This window comes from Pollicipes pollicipes, unplaced genomic scaffold (genome assembly GCF_011947565.3).
Source record: "Pollicipes pollicipes isolate AB1234 unplaced genomic scaffold, Ppol_2.1 Scaffold_4881;HRSCAF=5763_pilon_pilon_pilon, whole genome shotgun sequence".
Classification (NCBI taxonomy): Eukaryota; Metazoa; Arthropoda; class Thecostraca; order Pollicipedomorpha; family Pollicipedidae; genus Pollicipes; species Pollicipes pollicipes.
In genome coordinates, this window is record NW_023596576.1 from 5,872,672 (window position 1) to 5,894,322 (window position 21,651).

General features: G+C 52.4%; 2 protein-coding genes across 2 annotated transcripts in view; one reads left to right on the forward strand and one right to left on the reverse strand.

Annotated features, from left to right (window-relative positions):
* The window catches only part of LOC119099678 (uncharacterized), a 34,042-nt gene extending 26,972 nt beyond the window's left edge, over positions 1 to 7,070 (forward strand). Inside the window, exons 8-10 of the mRNA XM_037222743.1 lie at positions 394 to 562; positions 3,054 to 3,197; positions 5,896 to 7,070. Coding sequence (XP_037078638.1) covers positions 394 to 562; positions 3,054 to 3,197; positions 5,896 to 6,242 — 660 coding nt within the window. The 3' untranslated portion in view covers positions 6,243 to 7,070. The remainder of the gene's footprint in view (positions 1 to 393; positions 563 to 3,053; positions 3,198 to 5,895) is intronic.
* Positions 7,071 to 10,066: 2,996 nt separating this feature from the next.
* The window catches only part of LOC119099680 (synaptotagmin-like protein 4), a 22,749-nt gene continuing 11,164 nt past the window's right edge, over positions 10,067 to 21,651 (reverse strand). The window contains exons 4-8 of the mRNA XM_037222745.1: positions 20,893 to 20,995; positions 18,914 to 19,075; positions 14,643 to 14,830; positions 13,951 to 14,153; positions 10,067 to 10,267 (exon numbers count right to left, since the gene is read on the reverse strand). Of these exons, the coding sequence (XP_037078640.1) occupies positions 10,116 to 10,267; positions 13,951 to 14,153; positions 14,643 to 14,830; positions 18,914 to 19,075; positions 20,893 to 20,995 (808 nt within the window). The 3' untranslated portion in view covers positions 10,067 to 10,115. The remainder of the gene's footprint in view (positions 10,268 to 13,950; positions 14,154 to 14,642; positions 14,831 to 18,913; positions 19,076 to 20,892; positions 20,996 to 21,651) is intronic.

Sequence of the window (21,651 nt, forward strand, 5' to 3'; positions counted from 1 at the left end):
ACGAAATGAAAAAAATCACGGTCTGTGAATCAGCTGTCCTTATCGCCACAACCTAACGGATCAGCTGGTCACCGTTCTCGCCTCTCGGTCTCGCGGTGGGCCCCCGGGGTGACGGTGGTCCCCTGTCGTTGGCCCCGGCGGTAGGTCCCCGGAGCGACAGTGTTCCCCTGCCACAGGCCCCGGTGGAGGGCCCCCGGGCTGACGGTGGTCCCCTGTCGTTGGCCCCGGCGGTAGGTCCCCGGAGCGACAGTGTTCCCCTGCCACAAGCCCCAGTGGAGAGCCCCGGGGTGATGGTGGTCCCCTGCCGCTGGTCCGATGGTGGCCCCCGAGTTGACGACGGTCCCCTGCCGCTAGCCCCGACGGTGGGCCCGGCTGAGCGCTCACCTGCCGCAGGCCCCCCGTGCAGAGGTGGTACTGGTACTGTCCCGCTCGAGGTCAGTGACCCCGCTCGACCCGACACCGGACGAGGCGGGCTACCACCGACCGGCCGTGATCAACACCTTCTCCAGCCGGCCGCCCAAGATCCTGGAGAGCCCCATGGACAGCAAGAGCTTAGCTTCCGGTGAGCTGGCCTTTGATTTGCCGCCCTGTGGGCATATATCTTGGAGGCTTGCAGATGTGACATTTTTATGGTGCACTTGGCGGAGTTTGTTTTGGGGCACCCGCAAAGACATGTAGACCAACGAGAAGTTGCCGCTAGATGGGAGTTTTCGCATCTGGTGGCTAACAAGAACGCTCGATTTGATATTTTGCAAGCTAACTAACTTCAGCGCAAGCTAACTGGGGGCACAGCTGTCTTGCAGTGGAGGGTGAGTCTTGCAAGTTTGCGGGGCCGGCCGGTTGTATACCCTTACTCCGCACCCAGCGGTGTCAGTTAACCAGTTAACGCTGCACATTCCTTCCTGTTGTTTCCAATAGAGGTTTGCAGGAGGCTTTTTCGTCAGAATGTACCTGTTGACCTCCCAACGTTGTGAGTTTCGGATGCAGTGCATGCACGGTTGTCCTGGGTGGGGATATTTGAACCGTGTGTGACTGAAAGGGCAGGGCGGTGAGCCGCTGCCTGCCTGTTAGAAGCCACCGTGATTAATGAGGCAATGCTATCTTATAACCGCATCACACGTTTTAGCATGCCTGAAGAGTGTTTGATTTCCTTCACATCGCAGATTTACAACGGACTTCTTTCGTATTAAAGATGCTCTCCCTGGTTGTGGTTGGTGGCTAGTACTTACAGCGCGCGGCTCCAAATGTCACTACCGTCTGCAAAGAAGTCCGACGCCATCCTCCCTGCTTCCTCATTCCCTCCTGCATCTCGCGCCGCGCCGGTTGTCCGGGCAGGCTACATGCACCAGTCATGAGTGGGCTAACTGCCCTCTCCCCCCACCTTGGTGGCGACCCGCACGCGCGTCCGGCACATATGCCGTGTAGGGCTCTGTGTGCGGGCTAGGTCTCGGTGGAGGGCCTCTTGGTGCATGCAGCCTTTCCCCGCCATGATCCATTCTGCTTCATTCCACAGTCCTGAAATGGTCATCGCGGACCGAAAGGGCTCTGATCCGAATCAAAAGCAAAACCTAAGCACCAGGGTCCGTGCCGACAGTGCGGTGGCTGCACCCCATATTGCAGTGTAAGCAACATCACCGTCCCTGCTGGCTGGTCAGCCGATAGTACGATGGCTGCGCCCCATATTGCAGTGTAAGCAACATCACCATCCCTGGTGGCTGGTCAGTTGGTGCAGTCCAGCTCACACCCCGCATCCAGCCCCGGTCTAGAGTTACAGCTCAACAAGAAGGCGAAAGTGGGTGATAAGCCCTCGGTTTGCTTCGATGTTAACTGCAGACCCGTTTCGTTACCGTAAAGAAGGCCCGCTGTCACCGTAAACTGTACATAGGTGTGTAAGGTATAAGTATATTTTCAGTACTTGCTGCTTGGTATGATGCACGTTTTCTATTTGATACTTTAACGGAGATGTGGCTGTCTAAGCGAACGCAGCAGCGATTTAGACTGGGGCAACCTCTAAGCTTATCACCGCAGTCATAATGCCGCACGACCACAAATATTTTTTCTCGTCATTGAGCCGCGGCCCGGATGCTGCGGTTGGAGCCACGTGGTAATGCAGTGGTCAGGTGGGATCCGGCTGGCGCTGCTGCCGCTCGGTAGATCCTCGGCCGCGTTACTGCGGGCCTTTCCCCAAATCCGCGTCAAGCAAGCTGTAATTTGCGCGGACCGCTGGCACCTCCTGCTTACCTCTCCAGTAAGCCGTCTATCGATCTATATCAAATGACAGTAGTGGCCTTATCAATGCTATCTATGATTGCTCGGGAGAATATGGATCGGATGCAATATGGCAAGTGATTTTTCCTGTGATGGCTCCACCCGTGGCTGAAAGGCATTCCGCCACCGATCGTGTTATATTCCTGTCTCATCCCTATAGCCATAACGAAATATGGATGAGGTATGGATGTGATTTCATCAGCGGCGGAATGCTTTTCAGCCGCTCGCCGAGGCTGGAAAAATCACAGGAAAAATCACCGTCCGCGCCAAATGACCCATTTTGAAGATTGAACGGCGATGTCTTGTACTCGGGGGCACGGCTCCCTCCCTCAAGCTCAGCCTGTCACGCTTGTGGCTGGTATTTCTTGTTTATGTCCCACCACCGGTCAACAAAGGACAGGGTCAGACAAAGCACATGTTTGGAGGTCATTGGTAGCCCGGCAGGAAATGAGGGAATGTGGCCAGTCATCGCCGGTCGCAGATTTCAGCCGGTCTCGTGCAGTTTCCATCGCCCCTAAAGAGCTCTGAACTGCGCGTTCACGAGGCTAGTGACAGCTGAACCGCCTGGTGGTGGCAGCATCAGCAATATTGATTCTCTCCTTGCAAGCTCAAGCTTGTTCCGCGTAACTGTTCCCCTGGATTAAGGTCGAGCCAGAACGCTGCATAGCCCTCCCCCCCTTCCCCCAGCCGACAATCGCAGTCGGCGCATGCTCGCGCTGATGGTGACCCCGCCCCCACCCCACCCCCTACGTCCACGGCACTAACGCTGGTCGTGTGCGGGGCAGCGCTGGCGTTCGAGGACGTGCCACGTGGACCGCCATCCGTGGTCACCCTGCTGAAGGAGGGCGCCGGTGTCGGCTTCAGCCTCGAGGGCGGCAAGGACTCGCCGCTCGGCGACCGGCCGCTCATCGCCAAGAAGATCTTCACCGGTAGGCGGCGCCTCTCTGGCGGCACGGGGGGAGGGGGGAGGAGGAGGAGGAGGATTGTCTGCGGGATTGTATTTCTGCTGTCTATATCGCGGCTCAAACATAGCCTTCGGCTTCAGGTTATGTTTCTGTCGTACTTTTTAGTTTGCTAGGTCAAGGACCCTTGAATCGGTTCTCCAAATGGAATGAAAAATGCATTTCGTGTAATAAATACGGTGTGTTTCAAAAGTCACTACATTATGACGAACATGCCCTTTCCATGTCGGTTTTAGTTTAGGCCTTGTTTTTCTTTCAACTTTCATAGAATATCTTGAGACATCCTGGCGCCAATGTGTGAACCGTCAACTTAATATATTCAACCATTTCGCAGGAGAAAGCCAGCCGGAGGCTTAAAACCAATAGAGTGACCGACAGTCGGCACGAAAGCAACTTAATGAGACGATAAATTGCCAGAAACATGCGATGGCCAACAACAGACTCATTTACACTATATTACAATGGCCAGATACAATTATTTCAATGGCGACATATACTTGTTATTATGTGGTTCGCATAGTACCAAATAAGAAGAGAGAGGAGAGAGAGAAAGAGGGAGAGAGACGAGAAGAGGAGAGAGAGAAGAGATGGAGAGAGAGAGAGAGAGAGGAGAGAGAGAGAGAGAGAGAGATATATATATTATATAATATATATATATATATATATATATATATATATATATATATACCGTTTGCGTGCTCTCGTTCTCGCTCCTTCTCTTTCTCTCGCTCTTGCTCTTGCGTGTATGCGTGCTGCACGTGGTGTTTTTTTCTTTTCAATTTATTCGTATATCACATCACACATAAACGGAATCATCACAAGAAGACGATGCGTACAATGATCGATCGCTCAAAATATCCGGCAGCCAAAGTCAGTCACATCTGACACATCATTGCAGTCTATGATGTATTCGAGCAAATCACGTCAAATAATTTGCTCACGCATGACAATATCTACAGTACGTTGCGTATGAGACCTACAATGCCTAGTTTTCGCGCGCTCGTGTTATGGAACGAATGCCACTGCGACCTCTCATTGCGATGACACACAACACGGTATTTACCGCGCATGGTGCGTGCAGAAGAGATGTGGATGCGTACATGCAGGCGTAAGTGTGCGGTGTGTGTCTTGCGGTTTGAAAGCATGTGTGTGTAAGAGAATACCTGCATATCCGTTGGAGTTGTATGTTGCGCGGTACATGCGTGCGTTGCGCCATAATTTTATGGTTGTGGGGTTTCGAGCATAACTTGCAAGATAAACCCTACTTTTCCCCACTTGGCGTTAAAGCTATTGGTTTCGTTACGTAATTCGGCGGAACAACGGTCTTTTAATGCTTCAGATTTCCGGAGGTTTAGTAAATGTCCTATTTGTGGTAATACTTTCCTCAAATGCGCCTTGTAAATCGTGAGTTAGGCTCATGTTATAATAAGGATTGCAATGCTTTTCGTGTTTTGTGAGTAGTGGGATGTCCACTGCCTTTGGTCAAAGTTTAGTATTACGTTAGATTCTTCGGCTGTTTTATCGCACATACTACTTGTCCGTAAAAGCCTTATGTCTCGTAACCATTTGCTTTCTAAAATGCGCTACGCCGAAGATTGTTTTGATAGCAAGAAGTGGGTGAATCATTTATAAGCTGTTAGTGATAATTTTTCTTGATTTGCCAGACTAATATGGTATGACCTTATTGGGTACATTATTGATTCCCTATGGTTCGAGTTCTTGATCATTTGCGGGAGGCTTCTGAAGAGCGATTCGTAGCACAGGAATGCCATTGAAATGTTATGAAGCTCTTTTATCTCCTGCCTTGAGTACAGCTTCGCCAATAAAGGGTTAAGAAGATCTGCTCAGAATGTAATGTCTTTATCGTCCCAGCCCTTAACTATGGTGTTGTCAAACTTAACCAGATCCGAAAACCATAGTTTCTTGGACGAGAGCTGACGCTTTTCTGGGTTGTATAGCGGGGAAAATTCTAACCGCACTTGAAATCTGTTCTTCCAAAACGGATTATGAAATCGCTTTATGGCATATTTCAGTTCTATTGGTGTATAGGTTACCTGGTCTTTAATAGAGACAATGTTCACCCTGATTAGTTTCAACCAATCGTACTGAGGGCAAAGAAGTCTTCGAATCAAGGAAACTTTTAAGTTTTTTATAAAGCAGTCGATATCTATCATATTTGGACCATCAAGTATGCATGGTTGTGTCATTTTAGCTCTTTAATACGGTCTCGTCTATCTCTCGTGTGCAGGTGCGTGTGTGCGTGCGTGAAGTGTATACTCTTCATGGCGTCTTCTTTGATTAAGTCACCAAGCCCGCAGAACGCTACGCCCGCTGTCTGATTTTGCATTTGACCGAATGATGGCCAAGTATCGTATTGAAGAGCGGGAAAGTGTGGTATGTGCTTTGCTGATTTTTATTCGCTGAATGTCTATCGCGAGTTTTGCTCCCAAATGTCTTCAGCTTGTCTGTATATCAGCACCCAGTGCGGCGACGCATCAAAATATTGTCGCGAAAACGCGTCAGATACCGTTTGCCACCTAAGCAGGTGAAAACAAGACAAGTGCCCTGCAGCCCCATCCGTGCCTCCGGATGCGAACACCCTCGGCCGCTGACACGTCATTGACACCGCGAACCGTTTGGTCCATGCCGTTCCTTTCCGTCGCAGGCGGCGCTGCCGACAAGAGCGGCAAGTTGCACGTCGGGGATGAGATCCTGGCCATCAACGATCAGGACGTGACGCACATGCCACGCATCGAGGCCTGGAACTTCCTGAAGAAGCAGCCAGAGGGCGCGCTGCGGCTCACCATACGCGAACAACTGGCGCATGGCCAGGCGCCAGCGCCATCTGCGACCCGGCCAGCCACTGTGCTGCCGTCTGGTGGAAGCGAACCGCAGCGTCGGCAGGCGGCGCCACCGACTGCGGGTCGCGTCGGCGGGTCGCGGCCTGTCATCGCGGCTGTGACGCCGAAGGTGGCGCTGCAGTCGCCCGAGGTCGTGCTGCCGAAGGCCTGACCCCGTCTGTGATCGCAGCGGGCGGACGGGCGCGCGGCCAGCGCGTGGTCCGAGCTGTGCCAGCGACATAGTCCGGTCTCGCAGACGACCCACTGGATTGACGCGGGACTCTCTCAGAGCCCTCGCGAACTCGTGTGATCAGACGACCCACTGGATTGACGCGGGACTTTCTCAGAGCTCTCGTGAACTCGTGTGATCAGGGTAGGAACTGCTAGCGTATCGCCAGCGCGCAACCCTCGATGTCTATTTTTAGCCTTTTGTATACCAATGCCCTGCGTATTTGTGTAAATCGCTAAATTACCCCAAATTGCTTTATAGGTTTGTCTTGAGGCCCCTGAGTATTGTTACGCAAAGGCTTGTGTACCTGGTAACCTTGCAAAGTGTCGCAATAATGCCACCCTGCCTTTGTGTTGTTGATAGTGATTAGCCTAATCTAGGAGGAGGTTGCATTTTTAGGGTGCTGGAAGCCAAAAAATGAACTAAACTTCAGAGTTGGTGGTAGCCTGACCATGACCGTTAGATTGGCGACGGGAACCGCCTTTCCATCACCAATGGTGTCATTATTTCAGTCAAAACAAATTTGCCGGTAACTGATGAGGCTAAACCTGTTGTCTGACAAAGGATCCTGCATTGAGATTGAGTGGTTTTTTAGTGCGACTAAACTTTTAAGACATGTCGGATGTGAACCCCAAAAGTCATATATCCATCATGCATAACATGTAGTGTCAAAGTGGCTGGACAATAATAAATCCATGTTATCAGCGCGCTTTGCATTGGTTGCAGCATTATGCCGTTTCCTTCGCTGCGCTGTAAACCGTTGCCCCACGTGTGTTCGCTGACGGACGGAATGAATTAACAATGAAGTTGAAGATGAAGAATCTGAAGCTACAGGAGCGCCTCTTCTCTACTTTTTCTCACGCCCTCAGTCATGCATCACTGCCATGTATTGAAGTGAAATGGTTGTTTTGTTAGGCACGAATCATATCATCCGGACTCGCTGGTAGATAACAACAGATTCAGTGCAGCGTCCAGTACGTGAGAATTGGCATGTCCAACGCACTTTGAATGCCGCTCAAACTTCTACCATCCGGACTCGCTGGTAGATAACAACAGATTCAGTGCAGCGTCCAGTACGTGAGAATTGGCATGTCCAACGCACTTTGAATACCGTTCAAACTTCTACCTGCTAGCAGAAGTACGTTCTCGTTGACTTCCTCACCGTTTTATGTGTATTTCGCTTGACGAGTCGTGTGGCCGAGTCTGGACTACAAGTCCTGCAGACCAGCACCACTCTGGTACGAGACTGCATTCCGTCAGACTAGATCCGGTCTCACTCCCGGATCTGATCTCACTCCCGGCCCACCCTGGCAGACTAGCTCTGATCTCGCTCCCAGCCCACCCTGGCAGACTAGCTCTGATCTCGCTCCCAGCCCAGTCTGACAGACTGGATCTGATCTCACTTCCGACTCACCCTGGTAGACTGGACCTTATCTCCTTCCGGCCTACCCTGGCAGACCGAATCTGATCTCACTCCCGGCCCACCTTGGCACACTGGATCTGATCTCGCTCCCAGCCCAGCCTGACGGAATGGATCTGACCTCACTCCCGGCCCACCTTGGCACATGGGATCTGATCCCACTTTTGGTCCGCCCCGACACACTGGACCTGATCTCCCTCCTGGCAAAGGGCGTTGCAGCAGAGGTCTTACTGACGTGTCCTGACAGACACCAGTCGGGCTCCGGATGGCTTCTGACAGATGCTGGCTTGCCACCGTGAGCTACCTAACTTGCTGACTGGACAAGCAGCGGACAAACCAGACGCTTTCAACGTCATATAGCGCTAGCTTCAGCGCCAATTTTGCATGATTGATCACACCGAAGGGCTGACTGTAAGGAAGAGTGCGGATTGGCCTGAAGTTTGCCAGGTCTCGGAGGGGATCCAATCACTTGTAAATGTGCTGGATAGCTGCAAACTGCCGAGGGGGGGGGACTGGGGATGGGGACGGGCATTACGTGCAGAGGTGCCGCCACTGCCGTTAGCCGGATGGTGATAGGCGATGGAAAGCTGGAGAACCTGTCAACGCATTTTGCCGCGCGTCGAAGATTTTTGGCATTTACGGTGGTGAACTGATCTCGTAGCGTCCAGGATATGGCCAAAGCAGATCTGAGATCTTCTCACGCTAAAGCGTTACCACTAGAACATGCGATGAAATTTTGAAAAATGGTCATTTTGTGAAGGTTTTTGACATATCTCACGAGCATCGAACTCAGAATCTTCCCCGATTCAAACCGATTCAAATTCAGTAAATGAATTGAATCAGTCCATAAAATTCAGGCAGTACCCGAGCGGTTGAATGGCGTTATGTTGTAAACTTTACCAAAAAACACACATGTATGTAACACACACACACACACACACACACACACACACACACACACACACACACACACACACACACACACACACACACACACACACACACACACACACACACACACACATATATACATATACATATGTATATGCATATACACATACATATGCATATACATATGTATATGCATATACATATGCATATACTTATTCTTATACATATACATACACATGCACATACACGTACACATATACATACACATACACACACACACACACACACACACATATATATATATATATATATATATATATATATATATATATATATATATATATATATATATATACACGCACATAGCACAGACCCCATGCGTGTTTTCTTGGTGGTCGTTTGGTTGTAACGATCGCTGTCATGGTGTCATGGTTGTCATCCGTATGTGCCTAGTTGTGACTTATTTTTATAAAGCCACCCCGCCAGATTATCTGGCCGCTTAACAGCCGGCAAATCCAAAATCCAACAGAATGGCACTGTCCACTTTTCGATGCCCCCAGTGTCTTACAAATCCTGTGGATTGATTCTGATGTTGCGTGACGTTTCAAATCGCTATCCTGTCTTGCATTGCACCTTGCCTTGCCGTCGGTACTGCCGTGATCGGTTGAAGGTAATGGTAATCGGAACTCACAAAACACTTGATTCATTCTGACTCCGGTCTCACAAAGCCCTTCACGTTAACAATTATATTGTATTACATGAATGCTGGCGGCTGCGCAGTGGCGACACAAGAGGGAGCCTCCGGGCTGGTGGGCCTGGACGTGGCAACGGCGAGACATCGTACCTGGCACGCTCGTGCTGGACACGCCCCTGCGGGAAGACAGTGCGCACCGGTCGCTGGGCTCGCCCCTGACGTTTTCCGAGCTGCAGGTTATCACAGACAACAGAGAACACCGGCAAAACACCATTCGTTCTTCAAACACGGATAAATGAAGTTGTGTTAAGGGTCGAATACAGGGGCATTCCGCTCGCGCAAGGGCAGTCTCGCTGCGCCGTCAGTCACACACCCACAAAACGGATAGCAGGGCGGCGCTGGCAGGCGTTCCTCTGCGCACATCGCCGCGACTGTCGGCCCGACACACCGCAACACTGATCAACAGAGATAATCTGGGCATCGCCGCCCCACCGCTGTAGGTCCTCGCCTTGACTGATTACGACCGTGCCGTCCGGCTCCTGCCTCCACCGGCTCGTCCGGCAGCGTCGGCCGGATACGCCTCGGGGCTCGGGGTCGGGGTCGGGGTCGGGCTCGGGCTCGGGCTCGGGTTCCGGCTTCGGCTTCGGCTTCGGCTTCGGCTTCGGCTCCGGCTCCGGCTCCGGCTCCGGCTCCGGCTCCGGCTCCGGCTCCGGCTCCGGCTCCGGCTCCGGCTTCTCGGCTTCGGCTCCGGCTCGGCTCCGGTTCCGGCTCCGGCTCCAGCTCGGGCTCGGGCTCGGGCTCCGGCTCCGGCTCACTTGTCAGCGGCGGCGGCCCGTTCGGTGGGCGCTCGCAGCGGCACGGAACCCTCCACCCAAAAGCCAGGTCGCTCGAGCATCTGCTCCCACAGCGAGGCCTCCTGGCCGAGAGCGTCCATCCAGTCCGCCGGCTGACCCTGGTACTGCCCTGTGGAGAGGAGCGCGACGGGTCAGGAGAAGCAATTCGCTGGCCCGATGCTGCACTGAGGTGGTGGTGAAACGGTCAAAGGGTCGATGCAGCAAGCTCGAGATTAGGCCACGGTAACGCAAGTCAAGTGGCACGGAAATCGAAGGAGCTGAGACCGGAATCGCTTACCGCAAGGATCGCACTTTCCTGCCAGGAATCCGTCAAAATATAAATAAATGTACCATGATACGAGTCAGACAAAACATCACCGACATTACACGACAGCGGCGGGACACTGTCCAAAGCCGCTGCAGGGCACTGGAGCCCGTTGGTGGCACGCTTGCACAAGCTGGGTCCGCTGTTGGGACGCCTACAAGAACCGGCCGGGGGAAATGGTGGGGGGAGGGGGAGGGTGAGGGGGCGGCGCCGACACGCCGTAGGTCAGTGCGGTCTTACAAGCGGACCGGGAATTGCTGGGCGCCCGGTGGCGTTGACAGCTAGTGGACCAGCATAGGTCATGGGCCATATGTCACGACCATTGATCCTGGACGCCAGGGCGGCAGGGGTGCGGGCCTGACACGCGCTCAACCATGGGCGCCACAGCAGCCGGCGCCGGGCGCCAGCTGACGCGGCGCACACGTGAGGGCAGCCCGTCGGCTTCGGTCATCAGTCAGCAGACATGCTTAATAAGCAGCCACTACTGTAAAATAACCCACCCCGACTTTATGGCGGTCGCCCTGAATACCCATGCGTGTAAAAAGAACAGGTTGGTGTCTAAAGAATAAACAATCAATCCACTTTATGGCATCTTGTTATTTCTGTGATTATCAATTTTGTCTTGCCTAGAATCAGCCAAATACCAACTTTCGACTCGAGGTGTCTTGGCTATTTTATGATAATTCCTGAACGTTACTTCCTGGCGCCATTCTTATCTTATATTGTGAAAACAGATTGAGGCGTTAGGAAGGCCTCCCTGTCAATATCGGGCTAAGCACAAAATTGCGAAAACATTATTTTAGCCAGCTATGCAACTCCCGTGCACGTAGTTAAGATCGAGCGCGGTCACCAATTAGTTTAGCACACACCATCATTGAATTCCGCAAAACTGTTATTGGACAACGACCCCTCTAACACCGCTGGAAACCACCTCGAGCCATCCTGCTTCCCGTTAACCTGGCAGCCGTCGTTATTGGGGGTTTACGACGTACTAAACTGCTGCGGCTTTATGGCGTCGCCTGCCTCTCACCCTGGCAGGAGGGGCGGGCACCGCGGGAAACTTAGCAGTCATTCCCGATTCCCGTTAATTTTGCCCCAGGCGCCATTTGCACGGTATTCTGGAGAGCTGGCACCGCGCCTGAGGCGGGCTGCCGGTCCGAAGAACGTCGGACCGGTGCTAACCGGGGCTGGACTGACACCGCACCGCGCCTGATGCGGGCTGTCGGTCCGTGTGGAGGCCGGGCCGGTGCTGACCGGGGCTGGACCGACACCACACGACCGTGCCCTCGTCACCCTGGCCGCGAGCGCGGCCGTATGGGGGCGTCCCCCAGGTTACCGGACGTCGTTCCAAGACTACCAGGGTCGTACGCACACTGCCACAGACTCGTGGTGTGTGGGGGTGGGGTTGGGGGTGGGGGCAACGTTCATTGGGGCGCAATGAGCGCAAGAACTTAATAGCCTTACAAGGCAGGATGACTTGTGGGCATACGCGTGATCCGGTATAACTATACTCCCGGCCGCTCAAATCAAAATAAGAGGCACAACTGGCCACAATGGCATGTGATACCCTTAAGCAGGGTTTCCTCTCAGACCCAAGAGCGTTAATGGTGAAAATATGTGAGATCACTAATTCTTGCTACCAGACATGAGCGTGGTTTCATGACACGGTTGGTTCTAGGGGCCACGCGACGCCTGATAGCCAGGAAAGTAACCGTAGCAGTGCTTTCGAGCGCCGATGCCGAGTGTCGAATGATTATTCTACAGCCCCAAGGCCATTTATAAACATTTACACCCTGGTGATTACCACGTCAGACAGCACAATCATCACGGCTGACAGACAAGGCGTAAATACGTGCCAAAAAACAACGCAGATGCAGCCATCTATGCTGACGTGTGCAGGGGCACTCGAGGAGTCCCTGCGAACACGTTCAGTGCTTGGACCTTCACAGACAGCGAAAGACCTGGTCGGCAACACCTGTTGAGCAGCCGGTGGCATTGGCGGCCCGGTGGCAGTGGCGGCAGCCCCCCGCCCACGGCAACGGCAGGCGATCGATGCACTCTGTCCCAACGGACGGATTTGTCGACGAGCCGTCGCTGCCCTGAGACCTCTCCCGCCCACTCCCCCCCCCCCCTCTCTCTCTCTCTCCTCTCCTCCTCTCCCTCTCTCTCCCTCTCTCTCTCTCCTCTCTCCTCTCTCTCTCTCCCTCTCTCTCTCTCTCTCTCTCTCTCTCTCTCTCTCTCTCTCGATCGCATCGGTCCGTATGTAACTCTCTCCGCTAGGTCCTTCTCTCGCTCTCGGCAGCCGGCGGAGTCACGGCCATTGCTCTTATCGAGTCTGGTTTTACGTTTCTTTCCTGTCCCAGCCAACAATGGTTACGATGCATTCTCCCTAAATTCAATTACATCTGTATGCCACTCCAATAACTGTTGGCCGCCTTCAGCCAATATTTCAGCTGACGCCTGTCACGCCCCGCTGGCTACGCGAGGACCCGCGGATTCCAGGCGAAGGTCCGACTCCGTGCTTTCGGGGGACTCAGTACGGTGGCAGTGACTTAGCTCCCGGAAAACGCGTTTGACCGTATTCAGGCACACACGAACGGAGAACAGCGTTGTGTTAGCGAGGTAGCCGCCAGCTCAACACCAAACTAACCTTAAGATTTGTCGCAAAACAAAACAACCATTCGTGCACGAAATATACGATCACTGTTCAAGCACGCAGGCATTTGGCCATACCAAATTCACTAGATGGCGAGACCGAATATCCATTAGCAATTGTCTGATCTACGTGAAGACCCGCAAGAATCGACATGGCAAATAGCATTACAAAAATTGGGTCAGAAGCCATGTTAGCGAGCCGTGTAGTGCACAATCAATACGCAACGAGTTTTTAGCCTCATCTTGCCCCCATAAAAAATTCCCATGGCAACCTGCTGTAAGAGAAGAGTATTAGCAGTCTCGAGCCTGCTCACTAACGTGCTTAATCCGTGATATGTCTAATTCGTAGCGTCATTTTCGCTAAAGCTGAAATTGCTCAAATCATTTTAGGTTAAGCACCACACCAACACCACCAACGACCTGGAATAATGTTATGTCCAGACCCCACCAGTCGTCGGCGCCGTACCACGGCCATCAGTCAGACCAAGACTGCTGGCGCCACACGTGATCCCTGACCCAACTCCACCACAGTCGTCGGCGCCGGCCCACGGCCACCAGCCAGGCCAAGACTGCTGGCGCCACATGTGATCCCTGACCCAAACTCCACCACAGCCGTCGGCGCCGGCCCACGGCCACCAGCCAGGGCAAGACTGCTGGCGCCACATGTGATCCCAGACCCAAACCCCACCAGAGCCGTCGGCGCCGGCCCACGACCACCAGCCAGGCCAAGACAGCTGGCGCCACACGTGATCCCAGACCCAAACCCCAACAGAGCCGTCGGCGTCGGCGCCGGCCCACGGCCGCTGGCCGGGCCCAGACCGCTGGAGTCGCACCTGATCCTGTATTGAAGCGTGCCACGCCCAACAGCTCGCTGGAGGTGAGGCTGTGGTCCCAGACGGCCAGCTCGAGCGAGCGCTCGCGCAGCTCAGCCGCGCTCACGTCGCCGAAGAGGAGGCTGCCCCTCCAGCGGGGGCTGGTGGTCCGCCGGGCCACAGACGTCCTCTGCTTGCCGCCCTTGCCCGCCGGCAAGAGGTAGCTGTGGACGGCGTTCAGGTCAGAGACAGGACAAACAGAAGGAGGAATAATCAAACTGAGCCCGGTACACCCATGCGGTAGTGTGTGTTTGTGGTTTTGTGCGATCCACTCAGCCTGTCCGTGTGGGAATGAGTAGTTCCAGCCTGGGTCATTGCGGGGCTCTGGTTGGTGTGACGTCTCGACCTGCAGTCCTTCCTTCAGCTTTACTTTATTAAAACCACAATAGAAGGGTACGTTCATTCCATGTGACTACACCGCGGTTCTGCTACCACCATCCTGTTTCATTGCAGATGGGTGCTCCCTCGGCACCGACGACAAGCACCGGTTGCCTACACCCTCACAACTCCCGGCCTTGACATCCCCACTGGTGCCGCTCGCCGCTCGCCGCTCGCCACCGCTGCTGCCCCCACCCCGAGCTCCGCCCCGAGCTCCGCCCCGAGCTCCGCCCCGAGCTCCACCGGGGCGGCGGCCCGCGGCCCCTGCCACTCACCACTTGCAGAAGGGGTCGGCCGAGCCGTTGGAGCGGACGGCCGCCAGCTGTTTGGCCTCCTTGACCATGACGTGGAGGGTGCCGCGCGCCGGCGGGCCCCGTTTGGCTGCCGGCTCGTCCGGCGGCGCGTACTTGAACGCCACCACCACGTCACCGTGTCGGTCCGTCCCCTCCTCGTGCAGCTCACTCTGGCGGGCCGGCACAGGTCGCCAGTCAGAGACGGACCGGCGGTGATGACAGAGCCCGCTGGATTAAGCAGGCCACGTTACAACAACGCAGTAAACTGAACGGGTTGACAATCTCCGCCATTCACCACACGGACGTTGAAAATGCGCTTGAGTGAGTCATTTTAGCTGTATAAAACAGGATTCCCAGATTGCTTTGTCTGCCTGAGAAAAGGAATACCAGCCGTGTTCGAGAGCCTTTTGATTATCTAATACCGCACCACTTCCGGCATCGGATATATAGTGGGCTCGAATAGAACAATAACACCCATAAGATCGCGCTGTACTGACGTCAGCGCCTCGTTAGGATCAATTTGTGAATAACGAACGGATTTTGTTTTCTGGGGCACGTAGGTGTGGTAAATCTCGAATCTATAAATGTCGATCGAACCATCCAAGTTTACCGCAGGCATGGAGCCTGGTAGCGTTTATATAATCAGGAGCATAACAAAAAGCACAATATGCGGTTCAGGGTTTCCCCACGCACGTCACTCGCAGCGTGCGCCGCGGTCAATACTCGCACGAATCAGGCTAGACGCAGCAAAACGTGACGCAAACGCGACGCCATAACGTCATCGTGCCTTACTATAGCCCAAATCATTGAATCCAGTCCGCACACCTGCAAGCCCGTCTCGTTCCCACATAATGTTTTGCATCTTAATTGTGTGGTCTGAGAGAGCCGGCTTCTGATCCAAGTGCACAAGTATTTGATACCAGAAAACTATCCCACGTTGCTGATGAACCAGTCTCGGATCACAGGAGATCAGCCTGTGTTTCCTGTCAGTTTGTGATGTAGGATACCAGTGATTTGATTACCGCCAGTCCGCCCGCTCTTCCAATCGGCTCGCTTCCAGTTTATGTCAGATTAAAATGGGCCTTTGTTATCGACACACCTACTTACACAAGAGCTCGGTCCATTCAGAACCGAGAGAGGATAGGAGCGGCGCCTGGTGGCTGTGACGGGAAAACAACCCATCAGGCAAGCTAAAGACGGCGCAAAGGGCCACGGGGTTTGATGTTCAGACCCACCAGTTTGAGCACTACTCTGCAGGAAGGTAACTGCTGATGGTTCAGTGCATGCTTCAGGCGGAATATGCGCTGTGTATGTGTGTGTGTACTGAAACCTCCGCCGAAGCAAATTTGAACGCATTCGGTGCTTCGTTATATGAATATTATGACTTCACCATTTACTTAATTTTTTTCTCCGAAAACGCCTTACGCCTTTCGGAGTCTCTAGATGTGTAGTGGTATGCCTTTGTTTCTCATTACCGTTTTTTTTAATAACATACATTACCATATGTAGTAATACCATTAACATACGTAAACATACATTACCTGTGTGTTTCTAGATATGTAGTGGTATGCAAGTTTCTCATACCTATCACACCACATGGAAGGTTTTTTATTAACAGGTGCCATTTCCTGTTTACAGGAGTTCATAAAAAGATGAAGTGTTCCACATTTGTATGGGGTTTGAACTGGAATCGCCACCCTGAATATCATACGGTGCAGTTGACAGCCATGCTCCTCGTATATATAAACTCCTCTGGCTTCTGAGTTACAGAGATGGAGATGTGCGGAATATTTTGTGCAGACTATTTTGAGGTCAAGCAGGCATCAAACGTCGTTCAAATCCTGCCACTCCATTGTCCACTCGGTTATCAAGACCCATGCAAATATAACTGTCGAGTCAGGCATAACGGCCATCACACGCCTGACAATCAATGTGGCGCAGGGTATGATGACGCAATCAAACAATGGCGTATTGAGGACCATATTGACTGAATACAGAAAATGTATTGTCAAGAGCAGTGTTTTCCACTTCATAGCATATCAGGTAATTATAAGTGAGCTTACTCCACCACAGCTGATGTTTGCTTCCATATCTTCAAATGTGGGGCATTCCCTTAAGCATCAGTTACATTTCATCAAAATTCGATTGACAAAGACAGTATGACGCTCCCGAATTAATATTTTCCAGAATTCTGGGGAAAATTAAGCGACCGATGTGTGTCCACCCAAATGTGGTTGAGTTATGATTGCATATATTTTAAATCGAGCTCGTACCCAATGGTATAGCAGCGCCATCCGATCCGCGTCTACCGGAACTCCACAAAGTGTAACCGAACACCGGGCAGTGATTTCACGCGAGTAAATGCATTCACGCGTTCAAATGACCAGCATTCACGTGTCCCGAAGTTAATGCTGTTAAGCATTAATAACATGTGTTTGTGAAAACAAGGCGGCAAAGTCAAGAGAAAATGGCATGGACTTCAGTGCTTTGTAAAGTTTAAACAATGCTTAACCTGCTTATCCGAAGGGCCCGTGGTAGAATGTGGAGTCTTTTGATCCGCCATGCCAGCTTCCATTTCGAGGACCTGTAGACTACGTCTCACGTAGTAGTTTGCATTGCATTTTGCATTTATTGGCTAATGGGCCACACAACCGCTTGCGCGTCAGCAAGAGAAAGACTTTGAAGTCAACTTGTTGCATGAATAATTCATAAAACAATAATCAAGACATATACGCGCTACATATCACTTAACGTAATCAGTGTGATGGCGGAATGCAAATGTTGAATAAATATTCCGTTGGAATGGAGCGTGATCAGAGGCCTGTGGTGATAAACGCAACTCCAGAAGCGAAATGCCAGGGACGTATTCTTGCGAGTTTTCCGCAAGAATTGCTGGCGGTTTGTGCGGTGTTTGGGTAGGTTCGAATCACGCACCTTTAGTTCAGGCTGCTTGGAAGGAGCAGCGAACTGATATTTCAATAAGTAACCTTTTCATCTTGACAATACTCGACCAGATGTAATATGTACTATGGGTGGAGGTGGAAAAATGCTTTTGAGCTTGTTGTGGACAACGACAGACCAACAGAATTCGTGTGGAATGTCCAAACCATCTCCCGGCACATCTGTTGTTTATTCCAAATCACATGTTCCCTAATATTTACCCTAAAAACAACACTTCTTTGTTCTACACAACAATATACATATGTTATGACTAACAAAGAATTCGCCGATGGTGTAACGGTATATTAAGTTTATAGTGCAATTTGTGCGTTCTTTGCTGCCTTGGGAGGTCATCGACCCCGCAGGTTTGGTGGTGCGATGCATCCTGACAAAATGTGACGCTGCTCAGCGTGACGCGCCGCGCGTGACACTAGCAAACGTGTGACATCGGCCTGAGAAAAGAAACGCGAAATTCATAAAAAGGCCAAAAAGCGATTAGCGGCTACCGGCAATTGTATCACATCTCGGCCAGTAGGCGTGAGATCGAAGCAACATCAGAAAATTTAGACTCGGCAAAGAAAGGAAAATTGCACCGGCGGAAAGTGCGGGTCGATGCGTGTGCCGGCGCACGTGCGCCCATGCGTTAACCACGGATCCGGCAGTTCAAAGGACGTTTTCAGGATCCCCGTCAAAACGCAGGTAGTAGTTAATAGTTCTACATCATGCAATCAAATGCAGTTGCGAAGAGATTAGGATGTCTGCAAGGGCATAGTTTAAGCATGAACATGTGTTTGCGTTAATTGCAACATTGTAAGCGAACATGTTATCTGTACGTCATGTTTGTTCACCGACTGGTCAATTTTACTCAAACCGAGAAGCGCGCAAAAAAACTCAAACCGAACTCGAGGTTAGATCGAGTGATACACGGATTCTCACTGCGCCGGATACCAGTTCGGATTCAAACCCACTGACTGACCATCTGTTTTGCATTGGATCGGACTCAGCTCCATTTGCCTTTATTCCGCTCCTTCAGTCTCCCACCCAGTTAGCACAAGGCCGAGCGTAAGTTCATCTTAATGTCGTGGAAATGAAAGTACGCAAGACAAGAAAGCGTGTCCACTCACCCGCTGCTGCAGGGGATACCAGCGGGCGCCGGCGGCCTCCAGCGACTGGTCGTGTCCACTTACCCGCTGCTGCAGGGGATACCAGCGGGCGCCGGCGGCCTCCAGCGACTGGTCGTGTCCACTCACCCGCTGCTGCAGGGGATACCAGCGGGCGCCGGCGGCCTCCAGCGACTGGTCGTGTCCACTCACCCGCTGCTGCAGGGGATACCAGCGGGCGCCGGCGGCCTCCAGCGACTGGTCACTCAGCGGCAGCAGCAGCTCGCCCAGGAAGTCATTCCGGCCGAACATGTCACTGTGCCAGACGGTGATCCACAGAGTCCTGCTCTCCAGCTCCGATGAGGGCACCGCAAACTGCCGCAGAGCGGTCACTGTCACCAACGGCGTCGGGCCGCGCAGCTCATGGACAAGGACGAAGAACGGCCGGAGGGAGGCCAGCGCTGCTCACGGGGATTGACTACACAGCTCACAGTCAAAGAACGGACACCGTCATAGCGAAATGGCAAACGTGTCACTGGAGTCGGCGTCGGCCCGGCCGCCATTGCTGGAATGGGGTTGTGGCATCCCTCGGGTGAACACTTTTCTCTTAGTGTTGGATCGACAGGGCGGGAAGCGCAGGATCTCCATGGACAGGAATGAGACAGACATAAACCTCGTGGGAGACTCTGAAATGGGTAAATAATGCCTAGAAAAGTGCGATGTTCCATGTCTTGTTTTGTGAGGGCAAACGGGGAGAAAGGTCTGCGTTGCCGCGCTTGGTTGCACCACTACATATGATAACCAAGGACTTATAATCTGCGTGTCGGCTTCTACACGGATCGCGAAACGCATTGGCACACATATGAGAACAGCTGCTGGCTTCCGTCCTGTACCTTATTACCGAGGATGGCCAGACATGACAGCAATGCGGTTCTTAAATCACATACCACGCGTGTTATATACAACCGGGAGCGTCTCGAGATGGGAAGCATCTCAGATAATGCACCGCCGCTCTGTTATGCCAAATATTGCACCCTTTCACGCCACTGGTGTCACCGTCGACGGCGCACATATCTCCATTCAAGCCGTACGTCTCAATATCCAGGGATTACGCGTTCCATATCCCGCCGAGATAAGTCTCCGCCGCGCCGCCTGGCTGCGCGCCCAGCCCAGGCTATTTTCCGAGCCGACGAGCCCGGCCGGGCCCTCGGGCACGCCCGCCATGTTTCCCAACTTGAGCGTGTTGCCAGTGACCCAGCTTCGAGTAGGGCACGCGCGCCAAGGTCGCCGCGTCATTTACCAGGCCGGTGCGCTCCGCTCCGGGCGTGGTTCTAATCTGGCGGCCGGCGCGGGCGGCCGCCGTGACAACACAGACCAAGCGGCCATCCCAGCCACCGCCGGGGGAAATAGCCAGCCACCGCCGTGGAGACACAAGCCCATTACAGGCATGTGTGCGCCAGCGCCCACGCGCGCGCGCCACCGGCGAAATGAATCGCTTGTGGCGGGCAGAGTAATGACGTGGCGAGCCCCGAGAGCGCGGCGTTGAGTACGCGACCCACCCGGCCGCTCAATACAGCGCACTGATTACGGGCTCAAAACACACCACAGTATTTATGAAGAACTTTTCCAGATTTCTAAAAAGTATGCCCTGAAGTTTTCACTTCGGGGATAATGAAGTCAGCGTACACCATACCGCATAGGCTTTGCCGTATCGGTACACATTGGCGTTTTAGTGGAATGATTCATCTCTGCGGGCGATCAGTAAAGGACAGAGCACGATTAAGTATAGCTCTCGCAGGGGCCGGCTATCAACATCAATACTTAACAAACACTTGTATCAATGCTCACATCGAACACTTGTACCAATACTTGCTATCAACACTTAACAAAAAGGTTGAAAATAACAATATTTTAGGTATAAAATTCGGCACCAATACGTAATCCAGCAAATGGCCTTGACCTAAATAAGCTGCCCATACAACTTTAACCATCAAACATCTTATAGTAATTGGTACGCATTTTATGCCTGTACAAAAAGAGCCCTGAGTTAATTACAATGTTTTCGGCCATAATGCAAGACATCACTGGGAACATTTCGGGTGTGCCCGACAACGTGGCTACATCGGTGCAAAACACCACACAGGTGCGAGACGTTTGCTTTAACCAGTGTTCTTGGTCGGCCTCCCACTCACCTTGAGGGTTTCGTCAAACACAGGGTTTAGCGTATGCTTCTTCGTTTTCGTTTTCCTCTTGCCACTCTTGGATCTGTCCGGAAGCAAGTAGACCTTCACGTAGCTGGAAACCACACGCCATCAATGAGTGCACGCGTCCAGACGAAGAACACACATAACAGATACGTATAAAAACTACCACCAGGACTATGAAACTACCACCAGACCTATAAAACTACCACCAGGCTTACAAAACTACCACCAGACCTACAAAACCACCACCAGGCTTATAAAAATCATCATCAGGATTGTGAAAACCACCACCAACCAATCAAACTACCAACAGGCCTATCGATATATACCTTGATGCACTCGTTGATAGTCAGTTCCAGGCATTGTAATGCCGTGAACGACATATTTTGCGACAGATCTAATATGGCTTTGGGGCAGAAAAAGGAAGAATCCAACTGAAGCAGCGGTGCCGAACAGGAAACACGACAGATTCCACGGCAACTGACGTGAGCCAGTTCTGCTTTGGTGGGTGCGGAACACACTAAGGTGGAGTGACCTCACGATAAAGACTCGCCGAAACCAACAAAATGCTTGCATTACTTGCCAAAACGCATGATAAAGGGGGAGAGCAATATGACAACAGTTACACGTTAAGTGACAAATTATACTGGATATCGGTGGAAATACGACGAAAAGAGAAGAGAGAGAGGAGAGAGAGAGAGAACTGATAGCATAACTGTTAGCTATCGCAGATCCTCTCTCTCTCTC